The sequence below is a fragment of the Chelmon rostratus genome, chromosome 4 (genome assembly GCF_017976325.1).
Source record: "Chelmon rostratus isolate fCheRos1 chromosome 4, fCheRos1.pri, whole genome shotgun sequence".
In the NCBI taxonomy this organism is placed as follows: domain Eukaryota; kingdom Metazoa; phylum Chordata; class Actinopteri; order Chaetodontiformes; family Chaetodontidae; genus Chelmon; species Chelmon rostratus.
The window spans coordinates 24,315,646-24,334,524 of NC_055661.1; the positions used below are offsets into that span (position 1 = coordinate 24,315,646).

The 18,879-nt window shown below is 47.0% G+C and overlaps 1 protein-coding gene across 2 annotated transcripts in view; it reads left to right on the plus strand.

Annotated features, from left to right (window-relative positions):
- Nucleotides 1–702: 702 nt before the first annotated feature.
- Nucleotides 703–18,879, plus strand: part of plpp3 (phospholipid phosphatase 3) — a 29,266-nt gene continuing 11,089 nt past the window's right edge. Inside the window, exons 1-5 of one of the 2 annotated variants that reach the window (XM_041935532.1) lie at nt 703–1,271; nt 14,921–15,075; nt 18,025–18,117; nt 18,391–18,578; nt 18,684–18,741. In XM_041935532.1, coding sequence (XP_041791466.1) covers nt 1,133–1,271; nt 14,921–15,075; nt 18,025–18,117; nt 18,391–18,578; nt 18,684–18,741 — 633 coding nt within the window. In that variant the 5' untranslated portion in view covers nt 703–1,132. Of the gene's footprint in view, nt 1,272–14,920; nt 15,076–15,458; nt 15,617–18,024; nt 18,118–18,390; nt 18,579–18,683; nt 18,742–18,879 lie in introns of both variants that reach the window. The other variant, XM_041935531.1, reaches the window with a different exon arrangement.

Sequence of the window (18,879 nt, forward strand, 5' to 3'; positions counted from 1 at the left end):
GGCATTTGTGGAGCTTGCGCATGAATTTCCTCTTATCAAAGTTAGAAAAGAAGCAATAAATCTTACGCTTTTAGATAAACGTTTACTCTCATTGCGCATGACTGGCTTCACTAATCAGAGCAATCAAAGTAGAATTTGCACTGGTAAATTTGTATGTTTGAAATGCAAATTTGAATTGAATAGGTCAGCAAATTTGTCTACGTTCTTTCCCTGTTCAGTAAGTCCCCATTGCACATTTCCCCAGAAAAATGAATACTGACAATAAAAACTATACATTCTAAACTTCTGCATATTGTTTGTATCGGCACTGGCACAATATTTATGAAGTTACAGTGTCGTATTGGTAAACGACACATAATATCTTTGCCATGCTTTTGATGTAATGGCAATTTAAACATGTCCTTATTTGTGATATTTGTCATAGCTGTTCGCAATCAGATTTCAACACAAATCGTTCATCATGACCTGATGAAACATACTGGAAAATGAGGAATGATTACTTCCTAATAATTATTTCTATTCCCATCTCTATCAACACGAAGCTCTCTCTCCGCGCCTGCCGCCCTGTTGTGCGCCTGTCATACCACGCGTAACCACTGGAGGCGCTGCATCTCCGCTCTGCTCTTCGGCCCCCTCCTGTTCTCCAGTCTGAGAAAGTTTTCCATGCAGGGATGGAGGTGATTACCCACCGCTAGCAGAGGGAAGAGGGCTGAGCTGGGGGAACTCGAAGAGAGCAGGGGGAGGAGGAGAAGAAGAAGAATTGATATAACAAGAGCGGCTGTCTGAGCGCAGCGCAATTCTCACTCACTCCAAGTGTTGGAACCAAGAGCGATAAAGGGGAGCGGGCTTCCATTCATTTCGGGCGCAGACAACTTTTCCTCCTTGAGTCCGTGGCGCGGGTCCGCTCACCAAAAAATACTCACCTACTTTTTTTATTTTGTTTTTTTTCCTGTTAAAGTGAAATTCGAGGCAGCAGCAGATCTGAAACTTTACGAGACGTCCGAGTTGGGAAGTTTTTTTTATTTTCCCCTGTTGAGTTGCATGACATTTCTTTGAAGGACTTGAGAGCCTGACAGAGTTTCTTCACCTAACGCGTGGTGTGGGATTTTGAGCTGAAACGGGGACTTCTCAAATGCAAAAGTACATGTATGAGAAAGCAATGGCCCAAGAGACAAGGAACGGAGGAACCTCCACGTTAAACAACAACAATGGTGTTGACAACAGTAAGAAGAAGCTGCTAATAGCGCTCGACATCTTCTGTCTTCTACTTGGTAAGTTTCTGAATAAGTTCAGGCTATCTATTCGCCTCTTAGAATTTGAATTGTTTACTTTTTTTCGGCTCACATCAGCTGATTTGAAATGCGCTGCCAAGCTCAGCCTCTTTAAACGCACCTCAAAAACAATAAATACATTAAAGACCCGCGCTTTCTAATGGTTTGCAATAAAAGCCTTATCGCTTTAAAAGCATTGCATGTTATCTGTGACCGCAAGACAACTTAATCTGCAGCATCCCCTTATCATCCTGCTCCAACGCACCAACACATGCCGGGGAAGCGCGGAGCCAAACACTGACCGCACTCAACATTTCAGGCTGTTGCATTGTTAGAAAAATGCAGTTTACAGAATGCAGCCTCACGGGGGCCCAACCCAGACATGACATGTGTCCCACAGTCCAAAATACATATCAATACGAGACAAACGCGTTGCTCATTGGCTGACTCTCAGCTGAGACAGCAAGATGGTGTATTGATCATTTCAAAGTCCACTGAGCATCACTGGGACCCTGTCAGAACTGATACCCCTGCCGCCTGCCAACATGCCCGGGGCAGAAGTGTTTTGAAGTGTTGTAACCTGCCCTTTTACTGCCCTTTAAATAGCCCCATGACACCCCTCCTGTGCCCTCCTAACCTTGTTCCTCTGACCCTGAACCTCCAGAGGTGCCACTCCAGCTAGAGCTGTCCACACACAGAGGCACGAGTAGAAATCGAAGCGTAATTAAGGTATTGATTCATAGCTGATGAAACTGTCACCGAGACTGAGATGTCTGTCTTCACTGGCCTGATTTGCTCCAACAGGCTTGTTTGTGATGTGGAGCGTGTGTGTCGGTCCCTAACTTGTTATTCCTCTAGCGTCCCATCCAGCTTCAGTGTGCAGTGTTTGTGTGTGTGTGTCTGTGTGTGTGTGTTGCTTTGATGGCTGGTTTGTTTTTGGCTGTTGTCACTGTAGCCCCGTCCCTTTAGTTTCAAGCTCCAGTGGCCCCCCTTTCTCTTCCCTCTGTTTTCAATCCCTCCGTCTCTCCTTTCTCCCTTTTAGAAAAGGATTATGGGAGTTGCGCTTTAACTTCTACACATTCTCTCCCAGAACCCTGCAAATCCCTGGCCAGCTGCCCCTGATCACTCCACTTCAAATTACTTTCTCTCCCCCTCGCTCTCCCTCTCTCTCTCTAGCTTTCTTTCGAGCCCTCTCTCCCTCCCTCTCTGTCCAGGGGACTGCGTGGAATAATTGCTTAAGCATGTGTTGTGGCAGGGGAATGCTCCTCCGATCTAACGGAGAGAGATGGAGAGGCGGGACGCGTGGCTGACCAGGCATTAGAGGAGCAGGTGGGAGCCCCACCAGCAGCTTTATATGGAGAAACTGAAGCATCAACAGTAGTAATGAAACACGCCACACAGGAACAGGATTTTTTACTACCCAGGATGTTACAAATGGCGCAGATTAGCTCCACATTCGCTTAAGTGCTGTGTGGTAGAAGCAGATCTGCTCGACAGACGCGAAGTTTTCCAGTGGGTTTATATTGGTTATGCTTATTAAAGAACCTCAGACAGAGATACGCTGTTTCATCTGCACTCGTATAAATGCAGATGAGCTTTGAGCACATGTGGACTGAATTTCCTACATAAAACCAACTTCCTTCACTGGTAACAGCTCTACATTCAGCACACACACACGCACACACGCACACACACACACAGGCATGTAAACACACGGACACAAATGGTCACACAGATTCTCCTTTGTCATGCTAAACGCAATCTGGCTGCTCATTGAGGATTGGTTGGCCCACTTTAGTGGTTTGCAGGGGGGGTTACACATGGGGGGTTCAGTGGGTGGAAGGACAGGGGGGTTAAAAGAGAGAAGAAGAAAGGCGGGGGTTATCAGGGGGTCTTGAATGAGGAACGAGGAATGTGGGTGTGTAGCGGGTTCAGAAGAATGATGTTGAATGGGCTTGCCCTGTGTGTGTGTGTGTATCAGAGAAAGGTAGCGTCAAGCTAGTTACTGCATAAAAATCTCATTACCTTTAATTAGTTCCTATGTGCCAGCTGGTGCCACACACAAACACACACACACACACACAAACAGCATGTGCAGTGACACCTTTCTATAGGTTGTCAGTCTGCCCTGCAGTCACACACCCTCAGGCACGGCTAATTGTTCTGTTTGCATAAAGGACATCTGAGGCCACCTATAATCACAACACACCAGCACATGTGTACAAACTAAAAAAAAAAAAAAAGGGGTTCCGTCCTTATGTTGCCTTTGCTTATTAAAGCTAATGATGCATAAACACAGCAGGATCAGAATGCGTATGAAAAAAGACACACACACACACACATAGTCCTGAATTGCAGCATAAGATTTTGGCAGCTGAGCTCAAGCGTCATCTGCTGATTTCACTTTGGCTCGGGCTCCTCTCTCACTGAGCAGCAGAGTTGATTTAGCGACACTATAAGGAGCGCACACAAAACACCATAAACTCGCTATAAATACACCAACTCCACCGCAGGCTGCAGAATTTCATTCTTGTCATTTTCTCTCTCTCAAGCGCCCATGAACGGGGCCGTGCACAGTCCGATAGCCCATGTCAACCAATTTAAAGTGGATGCTTAATGCGAAAACGCTTTGCCAACCACTTGAGCTTCCAGGAAACCATATCTCTAAAAGTAGCCTCACTTAAAGTCATATTAAGTTTTATACAATGCAAAGGAGATTATGCATTGTGTGTTTGCTTGCATACGCGTCTGGGTTTGAGCTGCAGGGGCCTTTTTGCAGGACAGATTTGATTAATATGGAGTGTCTTGGACTGCCTCTGCTGACTTACAGTCCTGTAGATTGAATTAAAAGCTCTGTAACGTCCGTGTGGATGTTGCTATAGCAGCAGACCACTCGTGTATATAAGGCACAAGATTGCCTAATATCTTAAAAGGTGATTCAAGTTGACTGAAAGCCCTTTTTTCCTGCTCTGTGATACAGTCAAGTGTTTGGGGACGTGCTTTTCCACGAGTGACAGACGTGGACATTCTTATTAGCCAGGGAGGGGAGTGTAACCTTTTCGCCCCGGGGAATAGGCTTCATAACTTGCCCCGCAGCATTAACCCTATATGGCTGCACCCAACTCCTGCCTCCCCATTAGCTGCTATAGCATTACAGCAGTCAGTCACACAGCCGCTCATTAAAGCAGGAGAGGTTTAACCTCTACCTCTCCAGGCCTGAGCCACTTCAATCCTGAGCCGCTCTGCAAATATTTTCCAGAATTTCTCAAATTCTTCATCTGGCTGCAGAGCCGTGGCCAAAATCTCTTGATGTGACATCTGGTGCAATTTTTGGGAGTGAGTGAACCAGGGGGCATGATGTGTGTGTGTGTGTGCATAGTGGTACTCAGGAAAGGGTGGGAAACGGAAAGGTAGTGTCGGTCGGAGGTAGGTGTGGTTGTGAAATGAAATCCTGTCCATTTCTTTTTCTTTTTTTTGGCCTCACAGCCCATTTCCATCCTTCCCCCCCTTCCTTCCCTCGCTGCTCCCTCTCCACTTGAGCTCGTCTCCCCTTTTCCTAACTGGTTTTGTACGAGTGGAGAGAAGTGGCACAAAATCATGTTGGTTGCAAAATAATTACAAAACACAATAAGATGTGGTTAGTTTAGTGTATCTGCAGTAGACAGATAAACAGATAAGTAGATTTCGCTAAGTGTCTAGTAGAAAACTGCAATCAAACAGCAAGCGGGAGGCCTGGACTCACAAACCCAAACACAGGCTCCAGTCCAAAGCTGCTGACCTTAATCTAAGGGCAAATACTGTCAGGAGTTCTGCATGAGTGTGTGTGTTCAGGGTTACTGGCTACATATAGATGCCTCAAGAGAGAAGGACAAGCCAACATGCTCATTTCTCTATGAAGTCTGAGATATGAAGCATCACTTACGTGGATGTTGTAACAGTCAACAGAATTGATCACTCTCTACTAGGCATTTAGCCGTTAAGTTGCTTGTCACAAGCTCCCAGAAGGACCACATGCATCTCTTTAAGAGGAGTATTGAAGTTGTTTGCATTTTCTGTGTGTTTCAGTCCCGCTGTTGATGCTGCTTGTCAGTCTGTTCTTCTGTTTGTCAGACGGGGTCAAAGGTCAGGCAGAAAATAGACTCATATAGGACAAGTGCCTGCAGTGCTCTCCGTATGACATTTCCTGCACTCGCACACAGCCGAGGGCTCCGTGCAGAAATTCAATGAACACTCACAGAGGAATATGTAACATCAGTCTCAAGATTCAGCTCCGACAATGGTCGGATATGGTATTTACGGTGTGATTACATCACTGTATGTGTGCCTGTGCGTTAGCTCTGGCTTCAGGGGGGTCTCCTGTGGTGGGCTGTGGTGTGTGTTTATGTTGTGGCTGCAGGACTGGGTGAGGTTACGGCTCTTAAGAAGGTGAGGAGTGTCCTCTGGCGGATGACCGTCGTTTTATGATGCAATAAGATAAAGATCAGCAGATGCTCACGACAACAGTCGCGGCTAGAGGCCCACTCGTCCTAAAAGAATGTATGTAATTTGAAGTGTGCATTTTTGCGTGGACGTGTATTTCTGTATGTGCCGTGATGGAGGGTATTGTGGCCAGACTTGTGCGTGTAACATTTCCAGTCCGTCATTGTGACATGCGGCTGGTTTCTGCTGGTGCACGAGTTAAATGACAAACCCCAGGGGTTTGTGTCTGCGCAGGGCTGCGATTAGAGATGTGAGGGTGTGAGTGTGTGCATGCGCATCCTGTGGGGTTTATGAGGGACAGCCCAGAGCTGTCATTAGATGGACTGTATGGCCTGAAGGGCGAGGGAGCATGCGTACGTGTATGCTTATGTCTGCGCTATGTGTGTGGGGGTGGCATGTGTGAGGCATGTGTGTCTCGACCTGTGTGTATTTGTGTGTGTCCCGTGTGGTTCCTGTGGGCAAGCTGAAGGCATCAGGTTGACTGACGTGACTGTGTCCTTTTATGCTGCCATACAAACCAGACGCCTTCATCTCTTCTAACTCGTTTCCCAACGCCTCCATCCTAGCAAACAATCCAATTGCACAATAAAAGACTAAACTTTGACAATAGATGAAGAAAAACAGCTTGTAGTTTACACTTTGACAACAATGGTGCAGTAAAGTTTCTGCCTCTCCTATCTCTCTCCACTCTCTTATCTATAATTACACCCTCACAGTGCTTATTTAGATAAAACAGGATTACTGGGCTGGACCCTGCCATAAACTTTTGTTAGCCATTCTTGTGTGCTTGAACTCGTGTTCGAGTTCTCAGCTGGTGTGTAAAGGAATATTTTGTGTGTGGGCAATGAACTCATTCATAAACGCCTGATTGCATGAAAACAAGAACTGAGATTTCCTCACTCTTGCAGAGTTGTCTGTCTAGCGTCACATGAATTAGCACTCAGTTGCTCCACATGGTTATATTACTATCTTTTAAAGTGGGGTCTGCAGCGTAAAAGACAGACTATGCTGATAGCACTCGAATGTAAATGAGAGCAGAGGCAGCAGATGATCTTATACGGCGGTGCTTCATCACAGCCAGCAGGCTGAGAGCTGGGGGCCCCATTACGTCTCTCTGTTACACCACACTGTCCTCGCCTGGGCCTCCTCCCCGCTGTTACACAGGCCCCTCTGTCTGTCACTTTCTCTTACTACATTGCCCGCTACAGTCCTCTGTGTTTGTGTGTGTGTGCGCATGCTGTGCGCATCCAGAGACGGGGGGTTGTGGGTCAGGGAGATTTCACTGTTTGACTGAGAACAATGCCCCTTTTGATGCATCTCGGCGCCCTTTGTTTCGTTAATGAGGACCGATAGGCGAGTTGCAGACAGAAGGAGGATGAAATGGAGGGAGGGAAAAAGTGAATGAGGTGGAGATGAGAGAGTGAGAGACCCTCCTCTCTGAGCACTCAAAGCCACTTGATTATCTGTGAGTGGTTTATGGCTGTTGCTACTTCTAGCAGTATTGTTGACTGGATTGTGGGCTGTAGTGCTTATCTGCTCAGCTGTGGCCAGCGCTGCTGCAGTAATCAGCTCAACATCTTTATTGGCGCGGGCCTTATCTGTGCTGCAGCCACTGAGCCTTGTCCTTTTTACATACAGAGGAGAGGCTCCCTGCAACACTACAGAACAACGTGCACAACATTCGCACTGTGGCTCCAATTTAACACCTGTTGTCTTCAGATAAACACAGCTCACGATGTGTGCAGAGGTGAGCAGGATGAGGGGAAGGAGTGCAAGAAAGGGAGGAAAGGATGGAGTGAAGTGGAGGGGAGCATTATCCGGACAGAGGCGTCAGGTTTCAAAGACTCCACAGCCCTCTTCTCTGCAGCCAGGCTTTTGTCCCAGGGGGTAATAATGCCATTATGGCAACAACAGAGAAACGCCCAGCCAGCCACCCGACCAACCAGCCAAGTAGCCTGATCTGGCCTCTGGGCACTGCTCAGGTTTCCCCTCATTGGACCAGCTGTGCGTTCGTCCTCCTCTTTCAACTAGGTGCAGCCAGGCATTAGGAATGTCTTGATGAGTTGTAACTGATCTTTTTAAAACACACAATAAAGATCCGCTTGCCTCCTGTACCCGCTAATGCGGACCAGAGTTGATTTCCCACAAAACACTGTTGAATCCAACATTTCCTGAGATGTGCCTACAGGCCAACAGCCACTCGGAGCCAGCAGCAGCATTCAGAGGCTGCCCTCGCAGGTGCCTGCTGGTAAAAGTCCCCTAGAGAGTGTCCCGACGGATGCCTGTGTGTAAAAGGCATTTATTCCCGTGAATAAAATCTCTCTGAGTAAGCACATGCTTCAGCCAGCGGCCCCCCGGTCACTGCAGCATTCACACAGAGGGGGAAAAAGGACAGGGATTCACTCCGCGCACCACTCTGCTGACCTCAGCCACTCCTGTGTGTGCGTGCTTGTGTGTGTTTGCTGCATTTGTGTGAGACACATCAGCAGCTTGTGGAAACAAAGAACTGATATCTAGGGCCAAACATCTGTATCGGCGTACATGTGTGCATGTTCCTGCTCGCGTTTACGAACGCATGTTCCAGTGATTGCGCGTAGCCTGGGTGGTTTTCATGCAGCCGAGTTTGTTTATTTGGATTGCGAGAGCATTTTTAAAGCCCTTTGTGGTCGACAACTTGAAAATGTTTGAGAAAGGCTTTGCTGAAGTTGCCAGTGGAACCACAGTAATCCACTTTAACACCCACATAGCCACACACGCAGGCACACACTCTCACAGATGTAGCGGGCAGCGTTTCAGTGACATGTGTGCCCTGCTCGTGCATGCTACAGTATAATCCTAGATGTATGTCACATCCCTCACCTTTGACCCTTGGCCCTGTGGCTACTTCCAGGGTCTGTCATGAACCTCGGCTAACCTATGCACTCTGTTCCCAAATGTCTAGAAGGCCACACATACTTGTGCTCATGGTTTTAGCGAGTTAAATGTGTGGGCTTGCAGCACCGTGCAGTGTTGGACGTGCGACAAATTTCAGAACATCCAAGGCATCTGCTTGGCCGGCCGTATTTTAAAACCCCAGAGGTCATGGCAGTGTTTTAACTGAACGAGTGTGCCGTCTCTAAATGTTAAGACACCAGCCTGTATTAAGACTGAGGCTGAGAAGGAAATGACAGGCTTCTTTAGAAGCGTTACTGTGGTCATAATTCTATAAGACTTTTGGATTATTAACATTTATCACATTTATGTCTCCATGGAAACGATCCCAAATGAGTCTGGCCACATGCTGTTGCCACTGAGCCAGCTTCCTGCTCACCTGCCTCTTCATTTTGTCAGAACAAAGTGCACCAACAAGTGGGCCTGGCACTGAGCCACTCATTCTCTCTGATCCCTTGAAATTGGACACACACACACACACACACACACACACACACACACATGCTGTGGTTGCACTGTGACTTGTTGGTGGAGGAAATCCAAATTAATGGACTAGAGGACTCTGATAATGCAAGTAATTGAACAAAGACACTCTGTCTGCCGCTCTCTCTCCAAACACACACTCGCACACAGAGTCACACACATATCAAATAACCACAGCGCGATATCTATACATGCTTCTTTATAGCGATGTAGGCCACTTTAGAGTTTTCTATAGCAGGGTGTGTGTGTGGTTGTGGAGCTTGAACGGACAGAAGTATGTCAAAAGTGTTCTCAAGAGACTGGGCCTGGGCTGAGTTTGACAAGTGAAGGTAATGGAGCTGTACGCATTGGCCAGGTTTCTCTGTCGCAGCAACACACACACACACACACACAGGTTCTTTCATGGTTTGTGGAGAGAAATATCTGTATGTATATAAATAAATATTCATTGTTAAAAGGGATTTAAAGGCCAGAACACACTCATACGTACTGTTTTTTGCTGACAGTTGTTCATCATAAATGTCAATAAATTGTTGTTAAATGTTCGTATTATTCTATTATCGAAGCAGTTCACAATATATTCTTTTAATCCACTAATCAAAATATAAACTAACTGCATCAGCGCAAATCAATAAGTCTTTTCTGCATAATTTTCTTTTTCATTTAAGATAAGATAAGATAAGATGAGGTAAGACTTTTATTGCTCCACGCCATTCAAGAAGCCAAAGTTTTTAAATATTGGAGGTTTTCTATATAAGAACTTTGTCTAAATACTTCAAAGCTGGTAAAATTTTAACTTAAGTCAACTTAATGATGATCGAACAAATAAGACTGATCTCACCAGATCTACCAAAAAAAAGCACTGGGGTTTGATAAGCAGCCACACTCTGAGCTGAGCTCAGACTCCCGAACAATCCGATTTGTTGCAGAGCAGTGAGAAAAAATCATAGAAGACAAAGTCTGATTGATTGACCGGCCAGTCTGTGGCGTGCAGCCCGCCCTGAGCCCCCTCCCCCTCCAACTTTCCTCTCAATTCTTGGTCCCACTCCTTGTCAGGACGGGTCACATGGCGTCTTTGAGAGACAGGAGGAGGAAATCCTCCATTAGAGCAGACCACAATGCCTCTTCCTCTGCTCCGCTCCTCCTCCCATTCACCTCTCACACACTCTCTGACACTCCAGCTCGCTCGCCATAATCACGATATCGTTCTTGAGTCTGCTCCCGAAAGCCATGAAAGCTCATTAAAATGTCAATAGAGACGTGGAGCGGCGAGAGAGTCATGAGAGCGGGAGAACGGGAAGCTCGCCGCTGTAGTCTCAGCAGACACGCAGGTGCTGCTCTGCAAGGATACAAGTGCCATGTCAGAGGGAATTAACCTCTGAGCGACGCAGAGCTTTAGCTGTCTTAAGAATAGTTATTGTGTCCTGTTCTTGCAATTACAGTCGGTCTGAAGACGTGAGAAAGTAATAGAACCTCCCTGATCCTAAACCTGCGGGACTGAGGAACCCTGATATCAACAAGCACTGTTGAAATACATCAGAATGCAAATCCCATAAAGCTCTGACCGCGTAAGCTGATAAAAGAAACGTTTCTTTCCTTTCTGTCTGAAGGAAATGTCAAAATCTGACTTAGTCGTGTTAGTGCTGCTAATCTAAGCGCTAACTCGCTCTACCAAATTTAACTCCAAAGCCAATCAAACGGGCGCTGGCTAGATAATCTCTCTCCCACAAACAAATGCGTGCACACACACACACACACACACGCACACACACACACACACACACACACACACACACACACGTGCATAAGTATCTACATATACACACCTAACAAACTTATGTGCTCAAACCATATATAAACACTCGCCGACGTACTTTTGCACCATAATTTCTAGCATGCCGCGGAGCGTGAACATGTGAGTGAATTTATGGAAGGAAAATAAGCAGCACACACACGCACACACACACATGAAGGCCCCGCCATGACCTCTGCATATAAACACTGATTCAACCAGCCAAAGAAATACCTCTCTCTCTCTTTGACCTGTGGTAAGTAGTCTTTAGTGGCCTGACGTGGTTCTCCTCATGGCCTGAAAGAGAGAAATGCATGACAGGATCTGATAAGACAAATAGAACTGTTCCCCAAACCCGCCAAAACCACCCACTTAGGATGTGTGTGTGTTTTTTTTTTTCTCCTGCTGCAGTCTCCATGCTTGCCGTCCCTCCCTCTCCCTCTCTTTCTCTGCATCAAGGGGTTTTTAGGCCTCAGTTACTCTCAGGCGCCTGGTCGTGCTGTTAAAAGCAGCTCGGTGGCTAATAGTTCGTAAGGCTCATTGGCACTAAAAGCCAAAAGCAAAGGCAGAAATGAAAGGGTGGAAACGGGCTGAAATAAATGCAGAACTGTGCATTTAGCTTCCTCTGTGCCATTAGTGGAGGTTAAGTTTGCAAGCAGTACAGGTGCTTTCCCTTCTTTAGTGAGGATTTGAGGATCTCAGGCCTCTCTCAATGTTACTGACCTCATGACAGAGCTTGTAAAATAGTTGTTTTTTAATTCACTGACGCACCACAGGCCTTTTCCAACAGCCCAGCCCACCTCTTTCTTTTCACCCCCTTTCTGTTTTTATCTCTCCCTCCTCTGACACTCCCTCCTCTCTCTCCTCCTCTCTCTCTGGGTCAGCGGGCCCTGTGAAGGTCACTCGCTCTCTATCCCATCGCCATTAAAGAGGTCGTATTTCTCCGCTCCGCTGTTTGCAGATGGGGCTCAGATGGGCGGCGGGGTTAGTGCTGGGGAGAGTTTTAGCTTGTGCTGAAAGCTTCATGGACTTTGGTATGAGGAGAATGCCCACATACCAGGCTGCTTTCAGGGGGATGGCAGCACAAAACAGCTTGGCATCTCAAGGCTGGGAAGCGTGTGCACAGAGAGGCTTTCATAAATTCTCAATAGACGTTGAGGTGCTCAATCACTCGCTCACACTTTCCCTTTTCTGGAGCTGGTCAAATCCCGATTTTCCCATGCCGTTCTCCGATCTTACTTTAGCCTTTAAGCGCCAGTTCGCATGTGTGTGTTTGTCTGTGTGTGTGCGTGTTTCCCATGTCTGTTAAGCCCACGGCCTCCTCCTCTTTCACTTCTCCTCATTAACATTTGAATCCCCCCTCCACAAGTAGGCCAGAGTGGAGGGAAGGGGAGAAGGAGGAGAAAATGGAAAAACTGAGTAGAGATTGGCGTGAGGGGAAGCTTGATCGGATTTCTGAAAAAAAAAAAAAAAAAAGTTGTTTTCTCCAGCTGAGTGTTTACCCAACAGAACTCATTCTGTGCACAGACTTAAGACATGGGGGCTCTGGCGGTGTCTGATGTATTAAAGTTCACAGGGTCATTAAGCTAAAAGACTCACGTGCACAAAAACACATAAACGCATTTGCACCAGAATCCATGCATTGGCTGTCCTGGCTCACCCCTGCAGTGAACAGGCTCACCCAGAGCTCACCCTGCCCTGTTGTGTGGACAGCATGGTTCTCAAACACCACCAGAGTCTGGCCCAGCCCCGTGTGGGCCCACTTGCAGCCTGTCGAGCCCTGGCGCTGCACCTTGTTGATGCAGGTGTCCGCCTCAGTGACCATCCCGTCTGCTGTCCTCTGCCACCGAAACACCAAAACGATCGAAAGATTATTCACGTCGTTTTAGTGGCTTTCAGCTGGTTTTGAAGTATTGCTTTGTTATATTCAGACAAGAAGAAGGAGAGTTTGCCAGCAAGAAGACAAAACATTCTCACCTCAAGGTCCATTTAGCAGCTCTTCTGGAGCTCTAGATCACATCACATGATCTTCACCAGCAAATGAAGCCCGGTCGTCATGGAAATGTAGATGTTGACATTTCATTTTTTCCTGAGACCTGTAGTTGAAGGACTTCTTGTTCTGGTTGGGTTGAAGGCTGGGTTTTAAAGTTCATTCTTGACCTCAAAAGTTTTAAAACATGTTTAATAAAAACCTTCATTTTTTGCAGTCAGCTTTCAAAATCATCATTTGCTGTGGCCAAAACCCACATATAACCCATATATATTAATGCAAATAGAAGGACCAAATGAAGAAAAACAGATAATTTTACCTATGTAGCCATATTAGTGCAGACGTGGACTCATTTACACCTGAGACAACACCTTCTACTTTGAAGTGGGAGCAGATGTCACTCCGTGGATGTTAAGGAGCCTGTGTGAGCCTGGAGTGTGTGTCCACAAGAATGCATAAGAGAGTGTGTGTTGAGGTCTTTAAGAAGTTCATGTGTGTGGTCACTGGTGAGCGCTGCGTTTTTCACGACAGACCAGAAACGCAGTCTCCATCCTTCATCACTGGGGAGACAATGGCCGCGGTTCTAGCAGCATTCATGAGTAGATTTTTGACTTAGACCCAAACGTCAAAAACCTCCTGTGATGTGAGCTAACCACACGGGCCGCATGCGGGAATAGTTTCTCTGCAGTCTCATGCTGAATGTATGTATATGTTGATGTGTCTGTGTGTGAGTCTTCAGGACGCCTTCGTGTCTTGAGCTGCCATTATTTATGAGCTACTGCAGTCGCGTACGTACCCACGCCAAACATTCTCTCATGCAAAAAAATGTTCCAGAGTTGGGTGGGCTTAGTTTTGTTTTTCTTGGTCTTCGCACATTTTGAAATCCTTAAAGGAAAACATTGAAAGTCCCAGCCAGCGTTTGCACGCCTGTATTTGTAGTCTTTTGATTTGGAGATATGTATTTATTGTCCCTTCACCACAATAGAACACAGGCGTGCATGAATGCATGCACGTGTGCGCCAGCAACAGAATTTGTCCGACCAACTGAACTTGTAGCGCTGCTTTCAACTGTTTGTCGATTTGTTGCTGAGGTGGTTGGATGAGGTTCCTCTAGATCCTCATAAAGACACAGTACTGTCATGCACTTCACTGCTGAGAGTTAGATGAACAGATTGGTACCAGTCTCATGTTTGTAGAATAAAAATGTGGCTACAGCCAGTTAGCTAAGCTTAGCATTAAGAGTGAAACAAGCCTCGCTTTGTCCAAAGGTAAAATAATCTCTCTTCAAACACCTGAAACGCTCAGTAATTATTGTTATCGTCTCATTTTTTTAATTTGTTTAATACAAATAAAGGATTTTGTTGCCAGGCTAGCTGTTCCCTGTTGTCAGTATTTATGCTAAGCTAAGATAATCAGCTGCCGGCTGACGTATCATATTTACTCTACCGACACAAGAGTAGTATCAATCTTCTCATCTAAGTCTCGGCAAGAAAGTAAAGAAGCTTATATCCTAAAATGTCGAGCTATTTCTTTAGCAAATGGTGGCAAAAATAAAAAGAAGACATTTCAACACTCTACCTGGAATGGCACTTCCCCTGAATTCTGTGACCCCAAAGTTCTCACATTTCTTGGCATATTACCCATGTCGGTGGGTTTCTTTTGTCTCCAATAAAGGACCCCTCGCCCCGAGTGTCAGTGTGTATTTGCTCTGGCAGGAGGGGGGATAAACCTCACTTCTCAATAGCCTGGTGTCACACTGTCAACAGGAGCAGCAGGAGAGGGTTTGCTGAGTAAACGCCGCGATCAATGATGTTACTGTGTGTTTTAATGTGCTGTTTTTTCTTCAGGTTACAGGTGAGTAGCTGCACGATGCAGCGTGAGTCTCTGTATAAGGTGTGTCTGTAGATCAGCCTTATGTACGCGTGTGTGCGTGGGTTCATGCCTCCATTCATGTGTGTGTGTGTGTGTGTGTAGCTATGCTGCCCAGCCTGGTTCTGCACCGCACCTCTATACGTCCGTACCAGAGGGGTCTCTACTGTGGCGACTCCAGCCTGAACTACCCCTACAAGAAGAGCACCGTCCCCTCCTCAGTGCTCATTTCTGTGGGGTTGACACTGCCCGCGGTGTCCGTAAGTCCCCGCACATGCAGCGAGCACGCGGCGTCGGGGACCGCTGACGGCGGAAAGCGGGAGGGCTGGTGGTTCAAGATGGCGGCTGCGAAGGAGTGACGAAATCTAGTCAAGTTTAAAAAATATATATTTTGCGATTTATGGGGTCAGTCGCATCTGATTTTGGAAATCCGTCACCTCCTTGCTCTGAGCTGACCACACATGACATCCTTAAGCCCCACCCACTTCTGCTGCATCCCCTGGCGCCAGCGTGCTCCTTGTGCTCCCCCTGTTCTCCTCCGTTTTATGTCTGTGTCACTGACCGGGTGCTTTTATGCTTTCTGTCTCCTCTCCCTCTTCCTGTCTTTCTCTCTCTCTCTGCTCCCCTCTTGTGTCTCTTGTAGCTAGCCTGCCTTTCCTGATCATTGAGACTAGCACCATAAAGCCGTACCAGCGCGGGTTTTACTGTTCGGACGAGTCCATCCGCTACCCCCGAAAAGAGGGAGACACCATTAGCGATGCCGTGCTTTGTGGTGTCGGCATTCTTATTGCCATCTTCTCTGTAAGTCAATCTTCACACCTCCCTTTGTTTGTTGCTTTTAATCCAATTTAAAGTCACCTCTCTTTACCTCTTTGACACCGTAGTCCGATAGGTGAGTCTCACTAACATCGCCCCTTAATCAAAGCGTTTGAGTGATTTCTCATCATGCACCATACTCTAAAATACTCCAGTCTTTTGCTGTAAATGTGCTCTTTATGTCCTGCCCTTTCCTTCTAGAAATGTTTTCTTCGTCATGCTTTACTCTCACGTATCAGCTTTGAGTCATCCGGGCCGTTTGTAGCGGCCTGTTTTTATTGCAAAGCGAGTCAGTGGTAGTGAGAGGCCCCCCAAGCGACATTCGGAAATGTGTGTTTATGTGTGCGTGCTGACGCATGCATGCCAAAGACCAAAGAGATTTTACAAGTTGTTGCTCCATTCTCATACCTCCCGGTATCCGTGCCCCCCCGTGCCCCCTCACATTACTCGGGGTGAGTGTGTCAGTGCTCTCTCCCATGCCCGCAGTGCCTCCCTGATAGCCTGAGGTGTCGAACCAGTTAGCAACAGCATGAAGTCTTCACTCCCACGACTTGACTCCTGCTCCAGGCTGTAGTGTAGCCAGCAGATCAGAGCGTTTCGGGGGGGGGGGGGGGGGGTGGAAACATGTTCTAATGACATGTGGTGGGGTATGTGTGTGTCAATTAACGCCACGTGGTCGGGCTAGATGTTCTTTACAGCCCCCAGACTCTTTGCGGCACAGCCCCCTCGTAAGTTCCCAGACTGAGACGTCGCTTCACCCGCGTCTCCTCGCCATCAGCTCGATGTGCGCGCACACACACACACACACACACATAATACCAGCTCAGCTCTTCTGCTTATTAGAACCAGGAGACCGTGCTTGTGTTAGTTAGTTCCCTCACATGTTCACGTGTGGGCAAAGCTGGCGTGTCTCGCACAGCTGTGTTCCATTAGTGGCGTCTACTGCCATGCCGACACCATTCCTTTAATGCACACGGGCACACACACACGTATGTGCGCTCGCACTGGTAGCAGATTCCAGTCGGGCCTCTTGTTTATTCTCACTGCTAGGGAAATCCCAACAGTCCCGCTGCTCTGACATATCTGTGTCTGACGGGCCTCGTTTCCACTGTGAGAAACGGAATTAGCAATGGCGAGATAGAGTTCTGTAAGCACACACACTGATGATCCAAATAAACCCATCGGGCCCTCTGCTCTGATCAGAAAGGGCCCGTCTGCACTCAGACAACCAAGACTAGGCGATAGAAGAAGGCAGGACAGGTTTGAATGCAAATGCTGACAACCCAAATAAACTTCTCTGGCCTGTATCGGCCTCCTGTGGTTCTAATCTTAAACTCAGATCAGAACAATTCATTGACAATAGCACACACACACACTAATACGCCGCCATGTTTGTTTCTTCTGGCTGTGAGCCTGCCAGCTGACCACCCAACAGGCAGGATATGTGTGTTTACCAAGCCTAACAATTAAATCACAATACATGTAAATACACAAACATTATGTATCTGTATTAACTCGATAGGATGTGTGGGAAACACCGAGCCTGCAGACATGCACACATTTTGAGTCTCAAATGCTTTTCACGTTCACAGCGCTGTCTGCTGCCGCACAGATAGGGAGGTAAATATTTTCCTGGGAGACTGGGTGAGAAATTAGGCCGGAGAGTGAGGCCTTTTGTGGAAATAGGAAGGAAAGGGAGATGCGGTTAGCGGTGGACTGCAGCCGGCCTGTCAGTCAGATACCCCAGGTGGTTCAGATATGATTGACATGTCCGTGCCTCGAGGGTTGGCTTGGTGTAAGCTCCCTCGGAGTAGATGAGGTCTTTCCATGGGCCCCAACTCTACTTAAAAGAGCCTGGCTTGAATAACACAGAATTCAGGGCTAGCACTCGACTTAAGCCTTAAAGCAGACCATTGCCCCAATATAAATCCTCCTCAGTCAGGTCAGTGTGACTGAGATGCTGGCCCAGGCCAGAATACTTCTTTAAGTTCTTATGCTTTCCTTTTCCCTTGCTTTCACTCTTTCTCTGCCCCCCATGTCTCACATAAAAGGCACTATCATATCACTGAGCAGAGCATCGCCATTCATTAATAATCTCACACCACGTCAAAACTGCCTGAGGGAAAGGCAGGCCATGCTCATTCTGTATGTTTGTCTGTGTCTCACTCATTCTGTCTCTCCTCTTTGTCCATTACACAACCTTTCATCTCCATTTGTGACTTCAGTCTGGATTTAAACTAGATTTCCTGCATGATACACACTCAAACGTTAGCACTTTTAATGTATGGTCATCTGTATGTAAACCCACTGCACGACCGTAGGACTCAGCGTAGTTGGAATGTGCCTTGCAATCACTGTTGTGTTCATCTCAAAAAAGCAACCCTCTCTTTTAGATCGTCATCGGAGAATGCTTCAGGATTCACCAACTACATGAGGGAACCAAGTCTTTCGTCGGGAATCCTTATGTTGCAGCCCTCTACAAACAGGTCAGCTCTCCGAAAGCACGCTTTTAGACGTGAAATTTAGACGTCAGAAATGAGTTAACTGAAAACTTAACAAATGCAGCCAGAGAGAAAGACAACATTTTCAACCAATTCATGAAGCTAACCTGAGGTCAATCAGCCGTGCGTACGTGCTGTGAGAACGGAAAGCTTGACAGCTTTTGTGACAGTAACTAAGGGCGACAGGGCTTTGCTAACGATCGACTGCTACAGCTGCGTCGATGTTATGTCTCACCGTGAACGTGCGTGATCTTGCAGATGGGCGTGTTTCTCTTTGGATGTGCCGTCAGCCAGTCGTTCACAGACATTGCCAAGGTGTCGGTGGGTCGTATGAGACCCCACTTCTTAGATGTGTGCAAACCAGATTTCGCCACCATCGACTGCTCAGTGGGATACATCACCAACTACACCTGCACTGGCGACGAGAGCGATGTACAGGAGGCCAGGTTTGTGAAAACACGCACTACACAGTATATATGCACATATAAATACTGTGAAAATATTGTGACTATATTCTATAACCTGACTGAAGATAATCTGTCTCTCCACAGGAAATCCTTCTTCTCAGGACATGCCTCTTTTTCGATGTTTACCATGCTCTACCTGGCTGTGAGTAGCTATTAAACTCTTAAACACACATCACAGCACACTCACGTTCATGCAAGCGCACGCATGCCGAGAGCCGCACAAACAATGGTTTACGGATTGTGGACGCAGCCATGGAAAGAAGGCTGGGCCGTGATTTAG